Source organism: Prionailurus bengalensis, chromosome X (assembly GCF_016509475.1).
Source record: "Prionailurus bengalensis isolate Pbe53 chromosome X, Fcat_Pben_1.1_paternal_pri, whole genome shotgun sequence".
NCBI classification, from domain to species: domain Eukaryota; kingdom Metazoa; phylum Chordata; class Mammalia; order Carnivora; family Felidae; genus Prionailurus; species Prionailurus bengalensis.
The window spans coordinates 28,169,860-28,193,877 of NC_057361.1; the positions used below are offsets into that span (position 1 = coordinate 28,169,860).

A 24,018-nucleotide genomic window follows, 5' to 3' on the forward strand; every position below is an offset into this window, starting at 1 on the left:
ATATAAAAGAATGTTACATTATTTACAAGTATCTTCGAGATTTATATTTTTTAATATCACTTGGTTTAAAACTAGTGGGCAGAAAAATCCTCAAACCATGTGCAATGAGCTCTCTATAATTTCCTTTACAGGAAAAGATTATAAACGTTGAAACCACCGGGGTCATGGTTAGTTGGAACTTCATCTGTTTCAGGTCTCTGTAGGTCACTGGAGTGCTTCTGTGACCTCTGAAGGAAGCACACTTGAAAGCAATGTTTGGGAATCACTTTATCAATGGAAGTTGACATCAGATAGCCATCACTTTCAAGTAAAGCATTGATAGAATGGTCAATGAGCTGTACAGTAATATATCTAAGACATTTCTGGATTTTTGCTGCATCCATTCATCTTCATGGGTAGACAAATGAAATTGGTCTTCCACGCTGGCAGGAGCAAACCAATGCATTATTTCAGCTTCAAAAAGAAAGTGCTGGAACTACAATACAGTAAATCTAGAAGGAACCTACAGAGTTCATCTTATCCTGGCCTTTTTCAAGGTAACTTCAGAGGCCATCCTGGTCAGCAAAGCTTCTCTGGTGTAATGGCAAAGGTAACTCCCCGATTACACATGTGCTCACAATATGAAAGTCGAAACTTTAGGCAATTAATAATTTATTGATATTGTAACTAACTAAAATGTCAGAGAATAGTGCTCTGGTACAGAACGGCGTGACAGAATCAGAGTCTAGGGATAAACTGAATCAGGACTGAGAATACATGTCTACGTAACTCATGGAATCTACCGAAGAGAAAAAAATCCAAATCTTGGGGTATAATCAAGTTGTTGAATGAAGCAGTAAGTAGAGATGAGAAACACAAGTAGGAATGGAGCCACTGAGAAACTTAGCTGATTTCTGGCAATTGCTTCTATTATCTCAGGAAGCCAAAGATGCAGTGACTTTTCCCTAGTTCAAGTGTAGGTACAGAAAAGGCAAGGCATCACCGTTTATAAAACCATTGCTGGTGATTCCGTGCTGAGGTATGCAGGTAATCACCCAAGAAGAGAAGGCTTCAAGTCGGGGAGAACCTAGTGAGACCAAGTGTACAGACTGGGAGTTGCATCAACCTGTCACTGAATGACACAGTCCTTGGTGCTCCTTACATAAGGGCAGTGATTTCTAGCCAACACAACAATGCGACAGAAATCTCAGAGGGAAAGGCCTTTTGGCACTAGTCAATCTCTCCACTCAGGCCTTTCTGACCTCCTCGACTTTAGATGATGTGTGAGAAGCTGATCTGTCACACTACCTTTTATAGACCAAGTAAGGATGACACAAGGGTTGCCTATAAAACAGATGTCAGTCTTCAGTCAGGTAGTCTCAAATGTGGTCCCAAGAATCTGATACGGTTCTGTTGTGAGGTACATTAGAGATCTACACTAGATTCCTTTTACTGTGACAGAGGCCCATAACGGTCTGAGGCTAGTGTTGAGGTTTCCTTGAAATAAAATGTTCTGGACTCTGTCGGCCTGTCCAGTCGGTCATCAGTGGAGTGAAATTATACTCAGACTGCCAACTAGAAGTGGTATCTGAGAAATTGGAAAACTACTACTCTTCTCTCCTGGGATGTCTGGGATGATCCTTTTTGATTCTTTCCGTATGCATGAAGATTAACAGTATTTATTTATCACAAATACTCCAGATGATTACCATGGTTCTAAAGAAGCTGAAGTGTGTAAGACAGAGTGTGTTTATGGCTTCCTGTCACCCTACTTATCCTTATTACACTGAGTAATTCCTCGGGTCTAGTTCCGTAGCTGCACCAAGCACTATTTTATCCTAAGGTTATTATAAGGCTTTCAAACCTTTTGTTCTCCAAGTAGATAAGATAGACAAGACTGTAGATTTGTAGCAAGGAATTCCTGCCAGGGTCGTTGGCTCCAATGTGATTCATTTGGCTGGGATGTGCACCTTGAACAGCAGGAGCAAGACGCAGGGAACAGCTGCTTTTCTTTTGCTTGCCAAATACGCTGTACAATTCCTGAGCAGTACACTGGGAGCGCAGAAAGAGGATTCACGTGTTGATGTAAGCACGGGGAACAGATAAACCCTGGCAAAGTGGTCCATTACATCTGATTCCTTGTTACAGGCCATGGCTGTCTGTCACTGAATGCTCTTTGGAGGTAGTAAACTGGCCGAAATAGACAAAGACTGTTTCTCAACCTCCTCTCACTTCCATCTCCTCTCCCCAGTGGCACCTAACTATCATCTGGACATGACACCCAGTGCGCCGAGGGTGTGTGGACTAAGAGAGGAGGAAGGAGGCCTCTGGTGGTGGACCCTCGCTTGTAGCGTTACTGCACTTGCCGTAAGTCGGATACAGCTGAAGATTAAGCTACAGAGAGTATCTATGGCAGTCATGCAGGACTGCTTAGTGTCTTCCAATCTGGTCCCACAGGCACTGTCTGTTCCATCTAGGCTTTGGTCTGGGACAGAGAGAGTGGCAGCATATTGGGAAACATAGCAATGTACTCTCTATGCCATCCAAAGTTTGCTATGACATCCTAGAAAGTGCTCCTTCTACTCCAGCAGGGAAATGTAGCCTTGAAGGACAACTACTTTTTCCCCCTTCTCTGCGTAATTGTTTGGGAATTGAAAATGAGCTTCATTGCTGGAATAAAGTGATCACTCAGCTCCAGTGAGCACTGTATGGACATGAAAAAGTTAATGGCCCACTAGGAATGCATCTGAGACACTGGGCACCTTGGCAAAGGGAAGAGCCTTAAACAATTCATGATCAGGTAAAGGTCAAGGCCAGAGTTCTCAAACCTAAATAATCATCAGATTGTAGAGGAAATTTTCAAAATACTGTTGCCCTTCTCAATCAAATTGTACTAAGTGAGAAATTCAAAGGAGTTGGCAGGGAGTATGTGGAGACTAACGTTCCTATGCTCTGCCATCTGTGTGATTTTGATGAAATGTGAAAGATGCCATAAATAAGAATTATATAATGACAGATAAATGCAATTAATTGGGCTCACAACAACAACAAAAAAAGGAAAAGCAGAGTACTACCAGCCATTTCTCAAGGTAGATTTGAAAACAACATGAAACTTGGTAAGGTAGAAGCAGTAAAGCAATTCTCTAATGTTATTGGATACTTTTAATGCAAACTCTCTAATGAATATTTACATTCTATGACGTAAGAAAGAGCTTGACGAACTTGTAAATATTTTTGTTCTTCGTTCCATGCAAGAATTGCCCTGAGATACTAGAACACATTGCCAAAAAAAAAAAAAAAAAAAAAAAAAAAAGTTCTTGAATGTTCCCTCTCCCATCCTTCTTTAAAAACAAAAAATGTACAAGTAATTTCAGCCAGATTTGTCTGAATATTAAACAACAGTTTAGATCATTCAACCCAAAAATCTATGAAGTGGCTTGAAAAAAAATCAGTTTTAAAAGAGCCTAGAGGGGGGCACCTGGGTGGCTCAGTCAGTTGAGCAACCGACTTCGGCTCGGGTCATGATCTCATGGTTTGTGAGTTCAAGCCCCGCATCGGGCTCTGTGCTGACAGCTCAGAGCCTGGAGCCTGCTTCGGATTCTGTGTCTCCCTCTCTCCCTGCCCCTCCCCCGCTCATGCTCTGCCTCTCTCTGTCTCAGAAATAAACATTAAAAAAATTTTTTTTTAAAGAGCCTAAAGGGCTAAAAGGAAGATAGATGAAATAGATGGACATATACCTTGAGAATGGCATTTTATGCCATATAAATTATTTATTAGTTGCAAATTGCAACAGATCATAAGTAAAAGCTATATACAACTTTCATTAAAACAAAGAGAAAAACACCAGGAATTTTTATGAAAAAGTACACAGATAATAAAACTAAAAGAGAATTATCTATTTAAAAATTAATTCCTAAATTGTGAATTCACCAATCCATCCTACTGACCTCATTTTTGGAACTGATTAAGTTTTAGACCTTAACATCAGATGTTTTTCATTTATACATTATCTCCTTTTGCTATTCAAACTTTAAATTTTTTTAATGTTAAATTTATTTTTGAGAGAGAGAGAGAGAGAGAGTGACCAACAAGTGGTAGAGAAAGAGAGAGGAAGACACAGGATCCAAAGCAGGCTCCAGGTTCCAAGCTTCCAGCACAGAGCCCGAGATGGGGCTTGAACTCATGAACCGCAAGATCATGACCTGAGCCAAAGTTGGACGCTTAGCCAACTGAGCCACGTAGGCACCCCTTGCTATTCAAACTTTAAAAGAAGGAGTTCAACCACCAAATTTTAAGAAATTTCAAGGTGAGATACCCTTAAATGTATATGTTCAAACTCATTCATAAATATTTTAATGCTTTCCCAAAGCAAATAACAATTTACCTAGAGTGAGTATATAATATTTAAATATTAATTAGGTAGTAAAATAGAAGGCGTGTTGTATATACATATACGGAAATATAAATATACATATATACATATATAAATATTTATGCAAACAGACAAAAGTGTATGTGTGCTGCTGTGACCTAGGTGTCTGAATCAAAGTTAATACGTTATATTCGGTATACTTACACACAAGAAAATTTTAACTAATGTCTTACAAAACATTTCAGAAATGTCTGTGCAAATAGCCAAGAAAACACTATTTATTGAACTAGGGTAAATCATATTTAAAGATAATGATAGAATTACTACCTACAAAATACAGTAAATAAATACATCTCCATGATTCATAATGATTAAAATACAAATGAAACATATTTCCATCAACCTTTGTTCTTGTGAAGGTTACATAATATTTCATTTACTGTGTCTATAGAGATAATTAAATTCAAATTACAAGATGTGCACTAAAACATTATTAAAATCAAGAATCAAGGTAACTCACAAAATTGATGGAAGGTAAAAGACAATACTTTCTTAGATAATAAAAAAGATACAGCAAATAGAGAAAGATAAAAATTATTTTCTAATTAAAAAACAGAAGGATAAACTGTCTTGTCTGTTTTTCTTACATTGATGAGGGCTGGGCTATGAAATTTATTATCTATGTGTAAATATTACACAGGTGGGATTTTTCCCCTCAAAATGCCACCATTCTTGTCCAATTATTCAATTAAAATTATTATGAAAAGAACTTGCGTGGTCCACTACTCAGCTCAAAAATGAAGTCACCTTGAACACAGGTGTTTGGCCTAACAGTCTGCTTACATTGCAGTTTTTAAAAAAGATAAGAGTTTTATCACAGAGCATTCAACCTAGGAAAGCCAAAAATCAACATATCCAATATCCTTTCTTCAACTGTAAGGAGACAAAGCACCAAATTCAAAACATGAAAAAAAATGTAATCCTAGAAGCTATATTCATTATTAAGACACTAAGATTTCAATCTCTTCAATTCTACCTTTCAAATTTCTGAAGTATTTATCATTGGTTCATCATCCCCAGTGAATTCTTTTTAAACAATGCTGTTCTGTAGAAATACGTCTAATTCTGTAACTTCTGACTCATTTTGAAAGCAATATAGGTATAAAATTAACCAAATATGTAAGCCGACAATCGGGGCTGGTGTCAGCAACATACCGACCTGTGCGATCATGCAGGACTCCATGCTTAGGTCTCACGCTCGCTCTGATGATTTGCTGTCACTGCCTTGAAGTTTAATTTTAGAACAAGAATCCTGCATTTTCTTCTTGCACTGGACCCCACAAATTAAGCAGCTGATCCTAATTACCATAATTTGGAGGAAATGGCCAATAGCTAGAAGACTGAAATACGAATCCAAGCTAAATTGGATAAGGTAGAGGAATTTAAGAGAAGCATGAACTTCAAATTAGAGGCACCAGGACACAGTGACATACTAGTGGAAGGAAAATGAATATCAAATGAACGACTTCCAAATGTGAATGTAATTGGAAAATAAGATTCCCAGCCCCAGTCTTTTAGTTGTTTCAAGATATAATCAGATTTATCCTGGAGATACTGCCTGATGATAATGGAATAAAAGTACCTTGCCTTTTGATTATCCATGTGTCTGTATGTGTGCCACTGTAAATTACATTAGTACTTTGCAGAAAAGTCTCGAAGAAATTTACAACCGTTTACACTGCAAACCATTTTGTGGACTACTACTTTACGATATTGTTTGCTAACACTTCTGCTTATTTTAAATTGCTCTTTACAACAGAAGAGCGTCTATTGCAAATGTTTTCCACTCTAACTTCTTCAAAAGTACCAGTTCTCTATTATCCCATCCCCACCTCTTCAAACCACCAATACTATACGACCTATAAAAGATGTAGTTCCTTCTCAGGTATGGAGTCTTCCATGAGTAAACTTTCTTCACTTCAAAAGCATCTTCATATTATCTCAATTCACTCACTTCTGCTTCCACAGTCCATCATTCCAGTTCTGCTCATATACCCTCTTCTGTAAACCTTGCTTTTACATGTTAAGTAAATATCTCTACTGGATTCTTCCTCTTATTACAAACAGGTTTAAATCTTCACTGCCCTGGGGTGCCTGGGTGGCTCAGTTGGTTAAGCATCCCACTTGTGATCTCGGCTCAGGTTTGATCTCACTGTTCCTGGGTGCAAGCCCCGCATCAGGCTCTGCTGATGGCCATGGCGTGGCACCTGCTTGGGATTCTGTCTGCCCTTCTCTCTGCCCCCCCCACGCACGCACGCGTGTGTGTGTCCGTGTGCGCGCACGTGCGCTTTCTCTCTCAAAATAAATAAGCTTAAAAGAAATCTTCACTGTCCTGAAAGTCAGTAAAATACTGATTCATTACTCAAGTTACTGGCCCTTCTTATTTTTCCCTCACCAAACATTTTTTTTTCATTTTCAAAGATATGCTAATTATCTTTCATCCCCAGCTATATTGAGACATAACTGGCACATAACACTGTGGAAATTTAAGGTGTACAAAGAGTTAACTTGAGACATTTATAAATTGCAAAATGAGTGCCACCACCCTATTAGTCACCACGTCCATCCCATCACAGAGTTACCATTTCTTGTCACACAACAACCTGAAGAATAATTCACATTTACTGCTTCTACTTTAGCACTGACCATTTCCTCTTTTACCTCAATTTAACCTCACAGTTGCCCCTCCAGGAACTGAACAAGGCAACTGTAATTAACAAGGGAATGAACAGCAGTGGAACAAATAAATCCAGCTAGTAGAAACTACTTTTTAAAGTATGATGTGGGTGATGGCGATTAAGGAGGGCACTTGTGATGAACACCAGGTGATGTATGTAAGTGTTTAATCACTAAATTCTACACCTGAAACTAATATTATAATGTATTTTCACTAAATGAAATTTAAGTAAAAACTCGGAAAAAAATGAAGCATTAAGTTTTGCAGTTTATGGACAGTTTAGGAAAAAAGAGTGGTAAATATTATTTTAAGTATTTTATAGAATAAGAGGTGGATTCTCAGTTTGCTATTTTTTTACAGAAAATTTATATACTTGTCAGTAAATTGGATATATCAAAACTCTTATGACTAACAGTAATTTGGTAAGTTATTTAATATCACACATACCTATTTTCATTAGCTTAATATTTTTGGCTAAAAAATACATACTTATACCTCAGCAGTAAACAGATGAAGAGACAGCACTTTTTTTTTTCTTTCTTTCTTTCTTTCTTTTTCTTTCTTTCTTTCTTTCTTTCTTTCTTAACATTTGGCCTCTGTAATCATCAGGAGAATAGTTTTAATATCTCTTTAGGGTGACAACCTATTTACAGAGACAGGCAAATGTATTAATTTATTTCTTAAGGACCCACTAGCATCAAGAGGTCTAAAAGTGGACCTCATGTAATTGAAATTAAAAAAAAAACAGGGTTCACACAGAAAAACATTGGTGGCTTATGTAGATCTGCAGAGACTACCTTTCAGATCTGTTAGGAGAGATGTTGGTAAAGAAAGAGAAGAGCCAAGATTACTTTTAATGTTTCTGGCCTTACAAAAGGCGATATTTCATTCTTTCACATTGCCAAGTAGTATTCCATTGTGTATATCGTCTTTTGTAGCAACGTGGATGGAACTGGAGAGTGTGATGCTAAGTGAAATAAGTCATACAGAGAAAGACAGATACCGTATGTTTTCACTCTTACGTGGATCCTGAGAAACTTAACAGAAGACCATGGGGAAGGGGAAGGAAAAAAAAAAGTTAGAGAGGGAGGGAGCCAAACCATAAGAGACTCTTAAAAACTGAGAATAAACTGAGGGTTGATGGGGGGTGGGAGGCAGGGGAGGGTGGGTGATGGGCATTGAGGAGGGCACCCGTTGGGATGAGTACTGGGTGTTGTATGGAAACCAATTTGACAATAAATTTCATATTAAAAAATGTTTCTGGCCTGAGAAAATTAAAGAATGAGTTGGCGAGAATAAATATGGTGAAAAATGTGTTGGATAGGTTTGACAGGAACTCAAATCTAAATATGTGAAGTTTCAGTTGCCTATTACCTATCTAAGTAGCGATCTATAATACCAAGATGGATATACGGGTCTAGAGTTTAGGGCAGAGGTTTGTACTAGAGAGAATATTTTGAAAATCATTAACATGCACAGGGGTAGTCAAAGCCACAACCCTGCATAACATATCAAAATGAGTGAATATATAAAGAAAAGAGAGCATAAAGCTTAAAAATTATTTTCTGTATAACTCACCTCCTGCCATGGATGCACATCATCTACAGCTACATATAAAATAATTCCGTTTATAAAAGACCTGAACACTAGCTGAATAGCTGCTTTACAGTCCACAATAAAAGGGTCACATCAACATGATCAGGAGAAATAGAAACATCATCTCACCAAAAAACACTGCTCAAGGTGCAGTGGCTCCAAGTTGGGATGAATCTCACAATTCTAGAGTTTCTCCTGAGGCATGAGGGGTTCAAGCCCCACATCAGGCACCCCAACCCTTGGACCTACAACAGACAGATTAGCCCCCAAAGCATCTACCTTTGAAAAACAATGAGGCTTATACCCAAAAGACACATATATAGAAAAACAACATATCAAATCTATGGGGTGCAGTAAAAGCAATTCTAAGATGGAAGTTCAGAGTGATATAAGCACACCTCAAGAAATAACATATATCTCAATAAAAAATCTAACTTCACCTTTCAAAGAACTAGAAAAAGAACAAAGAAAGCCAAAAGTTAGAAGAAGGAAATAATAAAAATTAGGTTGAAAACAAATGAAACAGTAAAAAAACAACAAAAAATCAATAAACCGAAGATATGATTCTTTGCAAAAATAAACAAAACTGACAAATGTTTAACTAGATACACCAAGAAAAGACAAAGGGTTCAAATAAGTAAAATCAGAAATAAAAGGGGAGAAGTTACAACTGATACCACAGAAATACAAAGGATCCTAAGAAACTACTATGAACAATTTAATCAACCTACAACAATGGATAAATTCCTAGAAACACACAATCTTCCAATACTGAACCATAAAGAAACAGAAAATCTGAATAGACTGGTTATTAGTAAGAAAACTGAATCAGTAATCAAAAACCTCCTAACACAAAAGTGTAGTCCAACTCTCTCAAAAGAGTGAAGAGGAGGGAATGCTTCTGAATACATTTCACAAGGCCAGCTTTACCGTGATACTAAACCCAGTAAGAACACCACAAAAGAAAAGGAAAGGAAAGGAAAGGAAAGGAAAGGGAAGGAAAGGGAAGGAAAAGAAGGAAAAGCAAAGAAAATCACGGGCCAATATGCCTGATGAACAAAGATGCAAAATTCCTTAATAAAATATTAGGAAACTGAATTCAAAAAAACATTAAAAGGATCATACACCAGGAAGCTTGGGTGACTCAGGTCAGTTAAGCTTCTGACTCTTGATTTTGGCTCAGGTGGTGAGATTGGCTCAGGTGCTGAGATTGAGCCCCTCGTTGGGCTCTGGGCTGACAGCACAGAACCTGCTTGGGATTCTCTCTCTGCCTCTCTCTGCCTCTCCTCCACTTGTGCACGTATGCGCTCACACTCCCTCAGTCTCACTCTCTCCCAAAATCAATAAACATTAAAAAAAAAAAAAGAGGATCCTACGTTATGATCAACTGGGATATACTCCAGGGATGCAAGTGTGGATCAACATTCATAATCAATGTGATATACCACATTAACAAAATGAAGGATAAAAATTATATAATAGCATCAATAAATACAAAAATGTTTGGCACAATTCGACTTCCATTCTTGATAATAACTCTCAACAAAGTGGATATATAGGGAACATACCTCAACATAATAAAGGCCATATGTAATAAGCCCACAGCTAACATCGTACTCAATGGTAAAAAGGTGAAAGCTTTCCCTCTAAGATGAAGAGACAAGGATTCTCTCTCTTGCTACTTTTATTCAACATAGTATTGGACATGTTAGCCAGATCCAAGTAATTAGGCAAGAAAAGGAAATAAAAATCATCCAAGTTGGAAACAAAGAAGTAAAAATCACTATTTGCAGATTACATGGTACTAAAAACTCCACCAAAAAATGTCAGAACTAAAAAAATGAATTCGGCAAAGTTGCATGATATAAAATCAATGCGTACAAATATGCTGCAATTCTATACACGAAAAATGAACTTTCAAAAAGAGAATAAAACAATCCTATTTACAATTACATCAAAAAAAGCAAAATAGTTAGGAGTATTTACCAAGGAGGCAAAAGACCTGTATAGACTGAAAGCTGGCAAGACACTGATGAAATAAACTGAAGAAGACACAAATAAATGAAAAGACATTCCATGCTCATGGATTGGAAAATTAATATCGTTAAAATGTCCATATTACCCAAAACAATCTACAGATTCAGCATAATCCCCATCTAAATTCCAATTGCATTTTTCACAGAACCAGAACAAACAATTCTAAAACTTCTATCGAACCAAAGAAGACCCCAAACAGCCAAAGACCTAGAAAAAGAAGAAAGCTGGAAGCATCACACTGTATATTACAAAACTATAGTAATCAATAGAGGATGGCTTGTGCATAAGAGTAGACACATAAATCAATGGTACAGAATCGAGAGCCCAGTAATAAACTCACACATATATGGTCAATTAACTTACAACAAAGGAGGCAAGAATAAACAATTGTGGAAAAGACATTCTTCAACAAATGGTGTTATGAACACTGGATAGCCACATGCAGAAAAAAAGAAAAAAGAAAGAAACTGGACGCTATCTTACACCATACACAAAAATTAACTTAAAGTGAATTAAAGACTTTATTGTAAGACATGAATCCATAAAACTCCTAGAAAAAACAAATGGTAAGCTCCTTGACATCAATCTTGGTGATGATTTTTTGGATTTGACTCCAAAAGCAAAGACACCCAAAGCTAAAACAAACAAGGAGGACTACATCAAACTAAAAAGCTTGTGCACAGGAAAACAAATTAACAAATAAGGAAATGACAACATACCAAATGAAGGAAAATATTTGCAAATCGTCCTTCTGATAAGAGGTTAATATCCTAAATATATAAAGAACTCATACAAAAGAGCAAAAAAAAAAAGGAAAAAAAAAGAAAAACAAACAAACAAGCAAAAAACACAAAAACCAATGTGAACAAAAAGGGGCAGTTTATCACTATAGACATTTTTCCAAAGAAGATACACAAGTAGCCAACAGTCACATGAAAAGATAAATGTTCAACATCACTAATCAAAAGGGAAATGTAAATGAAAACCACAATGAGATGTCACCTGATACCTGTGAGAATGGCTATTATCAAAAAAAGAAAAACAAAAACAAGAAATAACAAGTGTTGGTGAGGAAACCCCTGTACACCATTGGTGGGAAAGTAAATTTGGTCAGAGACTCTGGAAAACAGTATGGCAGATCCTCAAAAAATTAAAAATAGAACTACCATACGATCCGGCAAATCCAACTCTGGGTATTTAACCAAAGAAAATGAAAACACAAATTCAAAAAGATATACGCACCTCTATGTTCACTGCAGTATTATTTATAATATCCAAGATATGGAAACAATTTAAGTGCCCAATGATGGAAGAATGGAAGAAAATGTGATCTAATTCATAATGGAATTTGACTGAGACAGACAGACGGACAGATAATGGAATACTACTCAGCCATAAAAAAGACATGAAATCTAGGCGTGCCCAGGTGACTGAGTCAGTTGAGCATCCAATTTCAGCTCAGGTCATGATCTCACAGTTTGTGGGTTTGAGTCCCATGTCGGGCATTGCGCTGAATGTACGGAGCCTGCTTTGGATTCTGTATTCCTCTCTCTCTGCCCTTACCTGGCTCAGTCACTCTCCCTCCCCGCTCCACCCACCGCCCTCTCTCCTTCTCTCTCTCTCTCTTTCAAAAGCTAGTAAACATTAAAAATTTTTTAAAAAGAATGAAATCTTGCCATTTGCAACAATATAGATGGACCATGGGTCTATATTACACTAAGTGAAGTAAGTCACACAGAGAAACACAAATATCATGTGATTTCACTTACATGTAGAATCTAAAAAAAAAATGAAATACAACAAAACAAAACTCATAGATACATGGAACATCAAAGTGGTTGCCAGAGGAGAGGCAAGGTGGGGGTGACCAAAGTGGGCAAAGGGAGTTCAAGAGCTACAAACCTGCAGTTATAAAATAAATAAGTCAGGAGGTTATAATATACATGTTGACTACAGTCAGTAATATTGTGGTGCATTTGTGAAAGTTTCTAAGAGAAAAAATCCTAAAAGTTTGCATCACAAGAAAAAAAAGTAAGTTTGCATGGTAATGGATGGTAACAAGATATGTGCTCATCACAGGGTATATAATATAAAGTCATTATGATATATTCCTGAAATTTATGTTATATGCCAATTATACTTCAATAAAAAATGTCTAATGTCAGTCTAAGATTCATTCCTTCATAGGTGATCTGTCTTACCTCTCTGGTTGTTAATACATAATTTGTCTTTGGAATTCTGCAGTTTCAAGGTGATATGTCTAAGAGTAGATTTCTATTTATTCTGCCTGTCGTACATTGTGCCTTCTGGTTAAGTGGATTTAGTCACTGGCTCTGGAAATTTTTCTTCAACATGCTTCACATATTCTGCCAAATCCATTCATTATTTTATTCTCTTCTTCAGAATCTCCCATTAGACATAAGTTAAATGTTCATCATCTGCCCCCAAAGATATTTTGTCTTCCTGTTCATATTTTCTACCTCCTTAATTTTTGGTTCTAAACTCTGTATATTATTTTTCAATTTCCTCTTAATTTTTCTTCAACTGTTTAAAAAATGTTAGACATATCCTTATTAAGTTTTAGCATGTTAATTTTAATTTCAGGAGTTTTATTTTGATCTTTTCAAATCTTGTCAATTTTTTCATGTATTTAATACTAATATCATTTATACCTTACACATTTTATCTGCTTCTTTAATACTAATAATCTGGTAATTCTAATATGTGACATTATAGAGGATGTGGTCTAAATTAGCTCTGTGTTCTATGCAATGATTTTGCCTCGTGAAGTCTTGGGGGTTATTTTTGCTTGTTTTTGTTGTTTGTTTTTTATTTTTGAGAGAGATCTTGAGAAGGGGAGGAGCGGAGAGAGGGAGACACAGAATCCAAAGCAGGCTCCAAGCTCCCAGCTGTCAGCACAGAGCGTGACGCGGGGCTGGAACTCACAAACTACAAGATCATGACCTTAGCCGAAGTGGGACGCTTAACTGACTGAGCCACCAGGGCGCCCCTTGCTTGTGCGTTATTTTTATTGTGAGCTCCAATTTCACCAAATTTAATCTGTAGGAATACTAAGGGCAATTTTCTTTCTAAAAGATTTGGATTTGCGCCTGACTAGTGCTAGGGTGCTACCAACCTAGAGCCACTTAGTCTCTTGTTTGGGCAATTCCTTGACCCTTAATGATAATACACCCTGAAATAACAGATCGTCACAGGAACAGGCACACATTTACAAATTTTAAGATGAGATGAATATAACTATTTTTATTATAACTTCTAGACTCAGTAGGAAGAGAAATGGATCTATTTTTATATTGTTACCTTGTGCCACAAGACAGAATACCCCTGCCCATCATTTCACTGAAGACGTAATAGATAATATTTACTGAGCAATTTTAAGCAGGCTTGTATAGGTTCTCTTTTCAGCTCCCCAGTGTGGCTTGAGCCTGAAACTCGTCTTTCTCTTCTAACAAAGAGAATTTTGCCCCAGCTTGCCAAAAATATGGGTTGCTAGTTTTTAACACCAGGGTAACGCTACGGTCAGTCCTCATAGTTGCCTAACTTCTCTGGCTTCAGTTTCATCTATTTTTTTTTCCCTCTCCCGTAAAGGCAAACTTATCCTTCCTTGCAGGAGAAAAAAAAAACATGTGAAAGTGTATTTATTGGAAATTTCCCAGTATCTTGATGTCTTGCAGAAGGCATTTTAGAATACTTCGTCTGCTTCATCCATGGAAACGGAAGTTCGCTTCATTTCAACATCTGTGAAGTAAGCTGATCAAATCTACCTCATAAAACTAATGTGGGAATTAAGTTTTATACTGTTTATCATTGCTTAGCACAAAGAATGACATGAAAAAACACTCAATAAATATTAGCTATTACTATTATCATAGGTTGATATTTTCTAATAAGTAAACATTGAAAAATCATAAAGCATTAGACAAATGGCTTTCCAATAAAAATGTCGGCCTCATGACTGATACGCTGTCAGTTATTTTTCTGGACTGCTTTACAGTTTTTCTTCAATCAGTATGTGTCTATTCAGGTCTATCTGTGCTAATGTAGATGTGACAGTGAGTGAACAATTGAAAGTCAAAATTACCTGGGACAATTAATTGGTCCCCCAAGCTGCTTATCATTAAAATTACTATTAAAGCAGAATTAACGAATTCAGATTTTGCTCTTCTCTTTTACTCTGTTATTTAATGCCAGGTGAAAGCATTTACAGATGACTTTGAAAGGGACAGAAGCTGGGCTGTTAATAATTCACAAGAAGGATGAAACAATGGCTAATCAAGAGAAGTGGCGAAGACTTTCGACTTCTAAGTGTGTGATTTTAAGATTTAGGACTCTAAGATGATTTCTTTTAGTCATCCCTAATACTTTTAAGCTCATGCTATAAGCTTTCCTTAGAAATTGGCAAACCAGTGAACTGCAATATTCACTTCTCACAGGCAGCTTTTACTGTTAATATAAGGAAAAGATCATTGTGACTGGAGGTACTACGGTCAAATGGTCATGTGCCCAGGCTCCAAGTGCAAAGAGACTTGGGTCTAAATGCTTGATAGCCTCTTACTATCTCCGTGGCCTCTGATACCATTTCCATTTCTATACAAGAGGTTGTACAGGACCTTAAAACATATGGCTATTGCGCCAACAAATGAAAAAATGCATGCTGAACACTTAGAGCAGTGACTGGTCCTTTGTAACCATTAGACTATTATTGCTCTTATTATGTATTTTGCTGTATCACTAACAAATCTTCTGTAGCTCCGTTAGTCTGTAATAAGTTGTAAAAATCAGATGATTTGGTCTGATTTTTGGAGCTGTTTCTTGGCTTGTTAACCATCTTCCAAATCATTACTACGAGTAGAAAATTTAGTGCCATATGATTATGAAGAGTGAATGATGCCTTTTCAAGGAATGGAAATAATTTATTACTTATCTGAATGCAAACTCACACTCTCAAATTAGGAACGGGATCTAGCATATCTCTTAAATATTCATAGGCAATAAAAACTCTGGCTGTTTGATTGATTTAACAGGCAACTGAATGTTTCCTTTGCTCTGCATAATTGCAGCTATAAGAAACATTAGGTGGGCAATATAAAAAAATCCACAAACCTCTGACTGGGGCATTTAATTGAGAAGGAAATGGGCTAAGGCTCATCTTCAAAGGGCACTTTGTTTTTTAATGGAAAAACCATTTTTCTTTAGCCAACAACAACAACAACAAAAACAAGAAAATTATGGCTTAAATTTAGAATTTTTCACTATAACAATCCAACACACTGTATAGATGGTTTTGGAAAATATAAGAAATCAATTTAAAAACTATTACTGTAATCATTTTATCTCCTCAGCCCCTTGGATAATTTATCCCAAGGTTCTTTCTACACTGAACCAAACATTAGTCTTCTCAACTAAATATTCAGTGGGAACACCCAAATGATTAATTTAACTAATAAATTATTAGGTATTTCTCTATTACCTAAGTAGTTTGGAAATGCCCAAAGAACCCAGCTTATACTCTGAGAAAGAGGAAAACTCTGTCACTACCCATCATTTTAACTCAACATCATGTCTTTTTTTTTTTTTTAATTTTTTTTTTTCAACGTTTATTTATTTTTGGGACAGAGAGAGACAAAGCATGAACGGGGGAGGGGCAGAGAGAGAGGGAGACACAGAATCGGAAACAGGCTCCAGGCTCCGAGCCATCAGCCCAGAGCCCGACGTGGGGCTCGAACTCACGGACCGCGAGATCGTGACCTGGCTGAAGTCGGACGCTTAACCGACTGCGCCACCCAGGCGCCCCAACATCATGTCTTTAAAGGCACAGCAGATTAAAGACTAGCACAAAGGAATTTGAGAAGAATATTATCTCCAACATATGTTTTTTTTTTCTAAAGCACCAAACTTGCCTTTTTCTGACTGCCAAATTACTCTCAGGTTATTATTGGTTAGATATCTCATATTAGCATAGCCAGGACCGATACCGGTTTTAAGTTAATTTCAAATTACTTATTTTTACAACATTATGCCTGATAGACTATTGGGGCATAAGTAAAGACTTTCCAATTTTAAGACTTAGGGTATGATAAAAAATCCTTTTATCAGTGTTCTGCATTTATCTAAGCAATGGAAGTATGTGCATTTCACTGTTTTTCATATTGGAATATATGTATTTCTTTGTTTACCCCTGACCTTGGTGGGATGCACACACATACACACAAACACAAAAAAATCCACACACATTGCTTTGAGGATAGGTACTATAGCAAACAACCTAGTAAAAATAAAACGGCATTCATTTATTGAATACATACTATGCTCTTAGCGCTATAGTAAGCACTTTCCACACAGTATTTTGTATTTTGCTCAGGAGATCCCTATGAAACAGGCGATGTTATCAGAGACGAGAAAATGGAAACTTGAAAAAATTAGCCAAGGTCACATAGCTGATGAGTTATACAGGGATGTGCCAGTTATCAACTCACTGCCTCTAAACAATTGGTTGTGATACTAGAGTGTTTCTCTTTTGCCAACTGGAATGATGCTAAACTTTGTCAATAGAGGGCACTGGAGTAACACTGGGGGAAGTAAAGACTTTTCTGTTTCACTTCTCTTTCGCTTCCGTGGCTCTGTGTTGACCCATAGGATACCTAGCGAAGCTTAACTCCTCTGTTCCCAACTCTCCCTCCCAGAAATTTCAGCATTACCCTCTACTGATGCCTTCTGACAAGCTCTGCACGTGCCCCAGTAGCAGGTTCATCATGGGTGGCAAATCCATAGGCAGCTTCCTGGCGTCCAAGCTGGTTTCCCTAAGTTCAATAGCATTGGCCACAGGTAGCTTCCTAGCAAGCACAACAGGCACACCCTCCGGCCTCCCAGCAATTCAAGGGCATCCCCCACAGGCTACTTCCCCGTGAATTTTATCCGCACGGCACTCCAGGATTCTGTTGACACAGGCTTCAGCCCACTGACTATGAATTAGCTCTGGTGGGGTCAGCCCAGACAATTTCTTTGCCATCTCATGGGCTGGAGTCACACTCCTGCCAAACAGGTTTGAATCCCAGCCTTGTGTAGAGCTCCTCGCTTTCCTCATCAGTTCCTTCCTTGGGTACTATGCCTCCACCTTAGGGTATTCTTTTTGAGTTGTCTTCTATTTTCTCTTAAAAATTAATTCCCAGAAGATAGTTTATAGTTACTTGTATTAAACCTTCCCCATTCAAGTTACTGTGTTGTTTCTGTGACCTGTCTAACCCTAATACCAAGAAAGGGACTAGCGCAACTGAAGTTTTTGTGATTCGATATTCAGTGATTTAACAACTCAGTTTGGATACAGCAGAGTAGGTGTTCAATCAAGGTTTGTTTCTGAGGTGAATTTTTATTCATTTTGGGAAAATGCCTGGTTCTGCACCAAAGACCTTTGCGATACAGGTCAAACAGAAGTCATTTTTCTGTTACTCAAGATATGCAAGAATATTACATAAATGAGCCTGATGCCAAGGTCGGGTCAGAGAATGATCTGCCCCTAAGGATAGAATAGATAGACTGCATACTGTTAATGATTACAATTTGGGCCTTTTCACAGCTTAGCCAGGGTTCGTTTTCACAACATGACTTTTGATTTTTTTGCTTGAAACACGATTTCTGACTTGACACTAACATTCAAATATAAATAAAAGCACATTCCAACTCTGCATCAAACTCCAAATTTAAATGAACTTTGAATTAGTTACCACCTATGAGTAACTCCTCTTATTCACGTGCAGTAACAGAGCAACAAGGGTGAAAGGCCAAGGGACTGTTTGGAATCCCCTTTCCAACCCTTTGTACCGATACAGATAAAGGCTGACTAAACTACTCAAGAAAGAAAGTGGCAGGATTCAAAACCATTCAGAAGATCCCTGCAAGCGACTTTCACACTCATCTGCCCCACCGTCACCTACCCCTCTGTGAGATCTGGGGGTTCTCCTATTCCAGACTTCTTTCCAATTTACAAACGTGATCAAACTTCTCCCTCACTGAAATAACCAAAGGTTTCCTGCATACTTTCCTAACATAGGATCCTAGCTTAGGGGGATACCATCCCCCTTAGGATCTTTCTTTCCCTCTGCAGCCAATGGTGCAAACTTGCCTTCCCCCTCCTCTTCCCCAATGTCTTCTGTAATGCCCCGGCACTGTTCTCACTGTCCTCAGGGAAACTCCATCAGAAGTGTGGTAAATGTCATAAGTTATGTCCTTTTTGCCCAATTGTGTCTTCACCTTACCAGGCCCCTCTATTGTATTTGACAATTTTTTCATGCCTTGTCTTAATAAACTGGAACCTCTTAAGCACCCTGCTTTCAACTTGAGCCTCCTTATACCTCCGTGACCGTTCATTCTCGTTGCCTTTGTCAACACCATTTCCTAACCCTTAATTTTATGTATAATGCCTAAATACTGTCCGTGATTCATTTTCTTTTGGCTTACCTGGGGTGATGCCATGAACTTTACAGTTTTAACTAGCACGTGGCCTGGTAAATCCTACATCTGTAAAACTAGTGTGGATCACTCTAACTCCAGACGTGTGGACGGATCTCTCTTTTACTGACTTACAGAATATCCCCACCTAGACACCTTGTCGGTACTACAGTCAACTTCGTCGATACCCTACCACATAACCCCTTACCCTCAATGGCTCTGAGTTCACCGGAAGCTACGGTGGCCAGTTTCTGCTTAGCACTATAACATTCCCCCTGTAAGCACACACGCTTCATACTTTGACTGCCCTCAACAGCCCAGAAGTGCTGGGATTTTAAGCACCTGAGGGCAATCCTCCAACAAAAAGAGAGGGAAATTGGTGAATAAACACTCGAATTTCCATGAGCTCAGGGGGACAGTTCTGAGCATGTTCTGGAGCACTGGTGTTCTACATGATTTCCATAAAGCTCCCAGTTGGACTACCCTGTCACTCACAGTGGAAACTCACTGATAAAAGTACCCTTCAGCAACCTTCCAAGCTTTCATTCCACCATTCCCCCACACTCCCTCACTTGTCCTTCTTGGTATTATCTTCCAAACTGACTACCAGCGCCCAAGTCCTTGACTCAGGGATTGCTTTTAGTTGGTATCAAACTGAAGCAGGCACTTCAGGATGAATGGAGATAAAAAGTAACATGTGATTTTTCACCTCCAAACTTGCTTTCTTTTTTCTCATTTTCTCCATCTTGTTTATGAAAAATAACAGATACCCAGTCACCTGAATCAGAAACCTAGATGGTCTTCTAGATGTTTCATTTTCACTGTACCTGTCACTACTGCCCTTGCCTTCAACTGAGCTAAAAATATCACTAGTTCCTTGGTCTCACTACCTGCCATCCCCCTATCTCTTATACCACGTACCCTCCATAGCCTCTGTGGGGGTAATGTGATCTGAATGAGGCACCTCTCTTCTCCTTCCCCCTTACATTTTAAACCCTTCAGTTGTTTCCTGAGTGCATGGTTATAGACCAGACTGTTTGAGAAGCAGAGATCTCTGTTTCTCAACAGAGCCCTGCTCCTGCCTACTTGTTCAATACTGCCTTCAGACGCTCCTCCACCTGTACCTTATGCTCCAACAAAACCAAACGTTTTGCAGATGTGCATATATAACCCCCCTCATATTTCCAAGTGTTTGAACGTGTATGTCTACCCATCTGGAATCACCCTCTTACACTTGCCCATTTGGCAATCTCCTACTCTACTTTTAAAAGGTCATTTACAGTGAATTTTCTCTAGGAAAGGTACGCCAAACGCCTTCCAATGCCGACCCACACAGGTGGGCACCCTTTTTCTGGGTTCTCTAACCCTCTGTGATTAACTTTTAAACACACCTTTTTGCATCTTATAAGGATACTGTTTGTTTTAATGTCCCGAACACACTAAGAAATCAGTGACTTTTTGTGTAACTACTCAGTGTCTATAAGTAATGAAGGAGAAGAATTTTCCCGAATTATTACTTAACCTTAGAACATGGTCTCACATGTTATAGACATACTTAGTAAGTGGATATAAAACTGAACTTCATTATGACCTACGTTTTTCTTGTTGACAATCCATTCTTGATTTAGGAGAGTGTACACAAAACACTATTTGATTGGGAGTAATAGGTTATTTTCTCCTAATTTTGATTTAAAAATTTAAAAAAAACACACACCATCAATTTTAAGTATGAAAATTCCTCTGTTATATATAAGTTAAAACTCTTTAATAGTACTTGGGAAGAATTAACTATTTCTAGAGTAGTAATAGGATCACACGCACTACTAACCCATCACACATGACAATAACATGTGTGTGCATGCATTGAGAAAGGTGGGCAGAGAGGGAGGAAGGTCAGGGGAGAGGGAGAAAGGGACAGGGGTACCTACACATGCTGGGTAACCTTGGGAAGGGAAAAGAATTCTGTGGTCAGTTAAGATCTGATGTAGAACACTAGACTAACTTGTCTGTTTGTGAACTTGAGCACATTACTATATTTGGCACGTTTCAGTTTCCTGTTAAAACCCATACTTTATAATGTGTCTGTAAGATAAAATACTAAAGGGTGCATGTAAATAATTTACTCATGTTTAGCACGTGACAATTTCTTAAACCTGGAAGCTGAGCTAATATTGAAAGTACTCTTCATTTTATCAGAGATGGAAACCATTTGAAAAGATTTTTCACTCTTCTCGTCATACCTCTTCATGTAGTTCTCTCCAACGAGAATTAAACGTCTCAAGTTCCTCATTGATCAGTTCATCCATGACTCCACCATCTGTTAGGGTCTGTGCCAATATGCGAATCTGATTCGGGTTATCCTCTGAATGTTGCATCAAATTTTCAAGTGACTGAAACACATTTGCAATAATAACTATTTCCCTTCTTTCTCTAAATATATTGAATTAACACAAAATGCTTAGTATCTTCTTATTTACAGATCATTAAGTTAAAAGCAATTTCAAGCAATACGTAATTGGGATAATCAAACATCAAAGACCATTGTTGTTAAAACATAGGATGTTTTCGCAGGTATATCTTCATGGGCTTGTGGCAGGACTGTGGGCTGGGGGACTTAAAACTTATGCACAACCACCTTCTTCTGTGATGTCCTCTACTTTTACACCTGGAAAGACAAAATACTCAATTTCTCAACGTCTTTTATAGCTAGTGATGGCTAACTGACATGATTCTGACAATATACACAGGTAGAAATTCAAGAGCAGTTTCCCTTCCCAAATTAAAAAAAAGAAAAAAAAAAGTTGTAACGTTTAGAAAAAAAATCCCTTTGCCCTTCATACTTTTCACACACACACAGCTTTTAGGTGGAGCAGCCATCTTTGGGCTGAAAGGCAAGAAAGATAAGGATGAAGTCCTTCCATCTGATAATTTAATAGGATAACTGCATCATCACACCCCTTGCTCTGGCCACCATGCTTCTTCAACTAATGCACTGTGTGTGCTGCCTCTGTTTTGGAAGATGCATCACATGGCTGATTCACAAGGAATGCTTCATCAGTGCACACCTCTGAAGAGGGCAGGACCAACATTAGGGTCCATTTCTGACCACTCTCATTGTTCTCCGATCCTTCTTCAGGTTCTACAAGTCTCTTGAGGAAAGCAGTAAGTTGGATATAGGATGTTTAGGTTTCTGTTCTAACATTCCAGAGTCTCAATGCTATCTAAGGAATCATTTTTTCCAATTTTCTTCCCATCTTAATTTATGTACCTCACTTTAGCATATTTACACAGGGACTGCATTGCAAATGGGCCTATATAAAACCACACAGCTAAACTACATATTCATTACATATGAAGGGTAACCAAAAGTACAATAAGATGGACAGAACATAAATTATTGTTCGAAGTTCACATAAATCAAAGTTTATACATGCAAATTCCTTTAAATTTTACTTTTGAAAGGTCTTCAAAATAAAACTTGAGAGGGTACTAAGATTCTGTAGTCCAGAAAACGTAGTACATTTTAAGGATATATTTCTAATATCAGAGCATGCCCATTTGATACTTCACAACATTGTGTAAGGTACAAATTCATGCTTTTAAATAATTTAAAAGTATGGCTCAAAAAATAATAAAAGTATATCTCAATGCAGTAAGTGTAGCTTTTACACTGGAAATAACGATTTATATTATCGTCCCGTTTAGCTCTACTGCAAAGGAGGAAGCCTGTGCGTTCAAACTGTCTTTGCAGGTCTGGATGTGGAAGATTGACGCAGTAAAGAAAAGTGGCAACAGAGAACCTCATAATTCAGAAAAAGACAGATGTCCTTTGGAAGAGGTTATTTAAAGCCTCTTTAAAACCTTCAAGGTTTCTAGAAGACACAAAAGCTTCACCCAAAGTGCCAGTGTGGGGTGCGGGGAGGCATTAGCAAGTATGCTCTGTACTTTCTACTTGGTACTGGGCGTCCAGTGCATATCAATTATGATCGTCTAGATTAATTCACCACTTACATCCAGCACCTCAGAGATTTCCTCAGCTCCACTAGGAATATTTTCCGTGGTTTTAAGTTTGAATTCTACTTCGTTTAGCCACTTGTTTGCCTTCTCCAAGTATGACAATAATTCGTGCCAGCACGCCCAAACTTCCTAAGAAAGAAATACATAGCACAGATGAAATATTTCATACAAAAGTGACCTGACACTTTGGAATTTCCATTTGTAAAACTCTGAAAATAGAACATGTTTATTTCACATCATTCACCCTGGTCATGCGGATCATCTAATATGTTTATAATTACTAATCATTAAGGAAACCTTCTATTACAGAAACTAATTACAGGGTCAGTGATTTACTTTTTCTAAATAGAAAAATGATTCATCAACAACAGAGTATGGAAAATAAAAGAAATAAAAGGATACCTAAAAATGCATATACAAATCTAACATCTCAAAACATTAACCATGACCACTTTTCTGTGACCTCCTTTAAACTTTATCACATGTAAGTAATTTGATAGTTAACATTAAAGTACAGATTTAGTTATAGTGCTCTTGAAACCTTACACCATACAATTTTTCCATATTACAAAGAAGACATTTTTAATGAAAATCTCAAATTTCATTAAAGTGGCTATACTTTTGTTTTCTTAACAATCAACACTTTTTGGGTAGTTAGACTATTTTTAGTTTTATTCACTATTATAAATTTGAGGCGAGCATCATCAGGGGATATGGATATTCTTCCCTATTTCAAATTATTTCTTTCAGGTATATTAAGAGGAATATGACTAGTAACTATTTCAAGGCTATGACTATTTTTAAGTGGCTTGCG

The 24,018-nt window shown here is 37.7% G+C and overlaps 1 protein-coding gene across 6 annotated transcripts in view; it reads right to left on the reverse strand.

The window, feature by feature from the left end:
- The window catches only part of DMD (dystrophin), a 2,018,590-nt gene that overhangs the window by 1,250,923 nt on the left and 743,649 nt on the right, over positions 1–24,018 (reverse strand). For all 6 annotated transcript variants that reach the window (XM_043570319.1, XM_043570321.1, XM_043570317.1 and 3 more), the window contains exons 28-29: positions 23,199–23,333; positions 21,428–21,577 (exon numbers count right to left, since the gene is read on the reverse strand). In XM_043570319.1, coding sequence (XP_043426254.1) covers positions 21,428–21,577; positions 23,199–23,333 — 285 coding nt within the window. The remainder of the gene's footprint in view (positions 1–21,427; positions 21,578–23,198; positions 23,334–24,018) is intronic.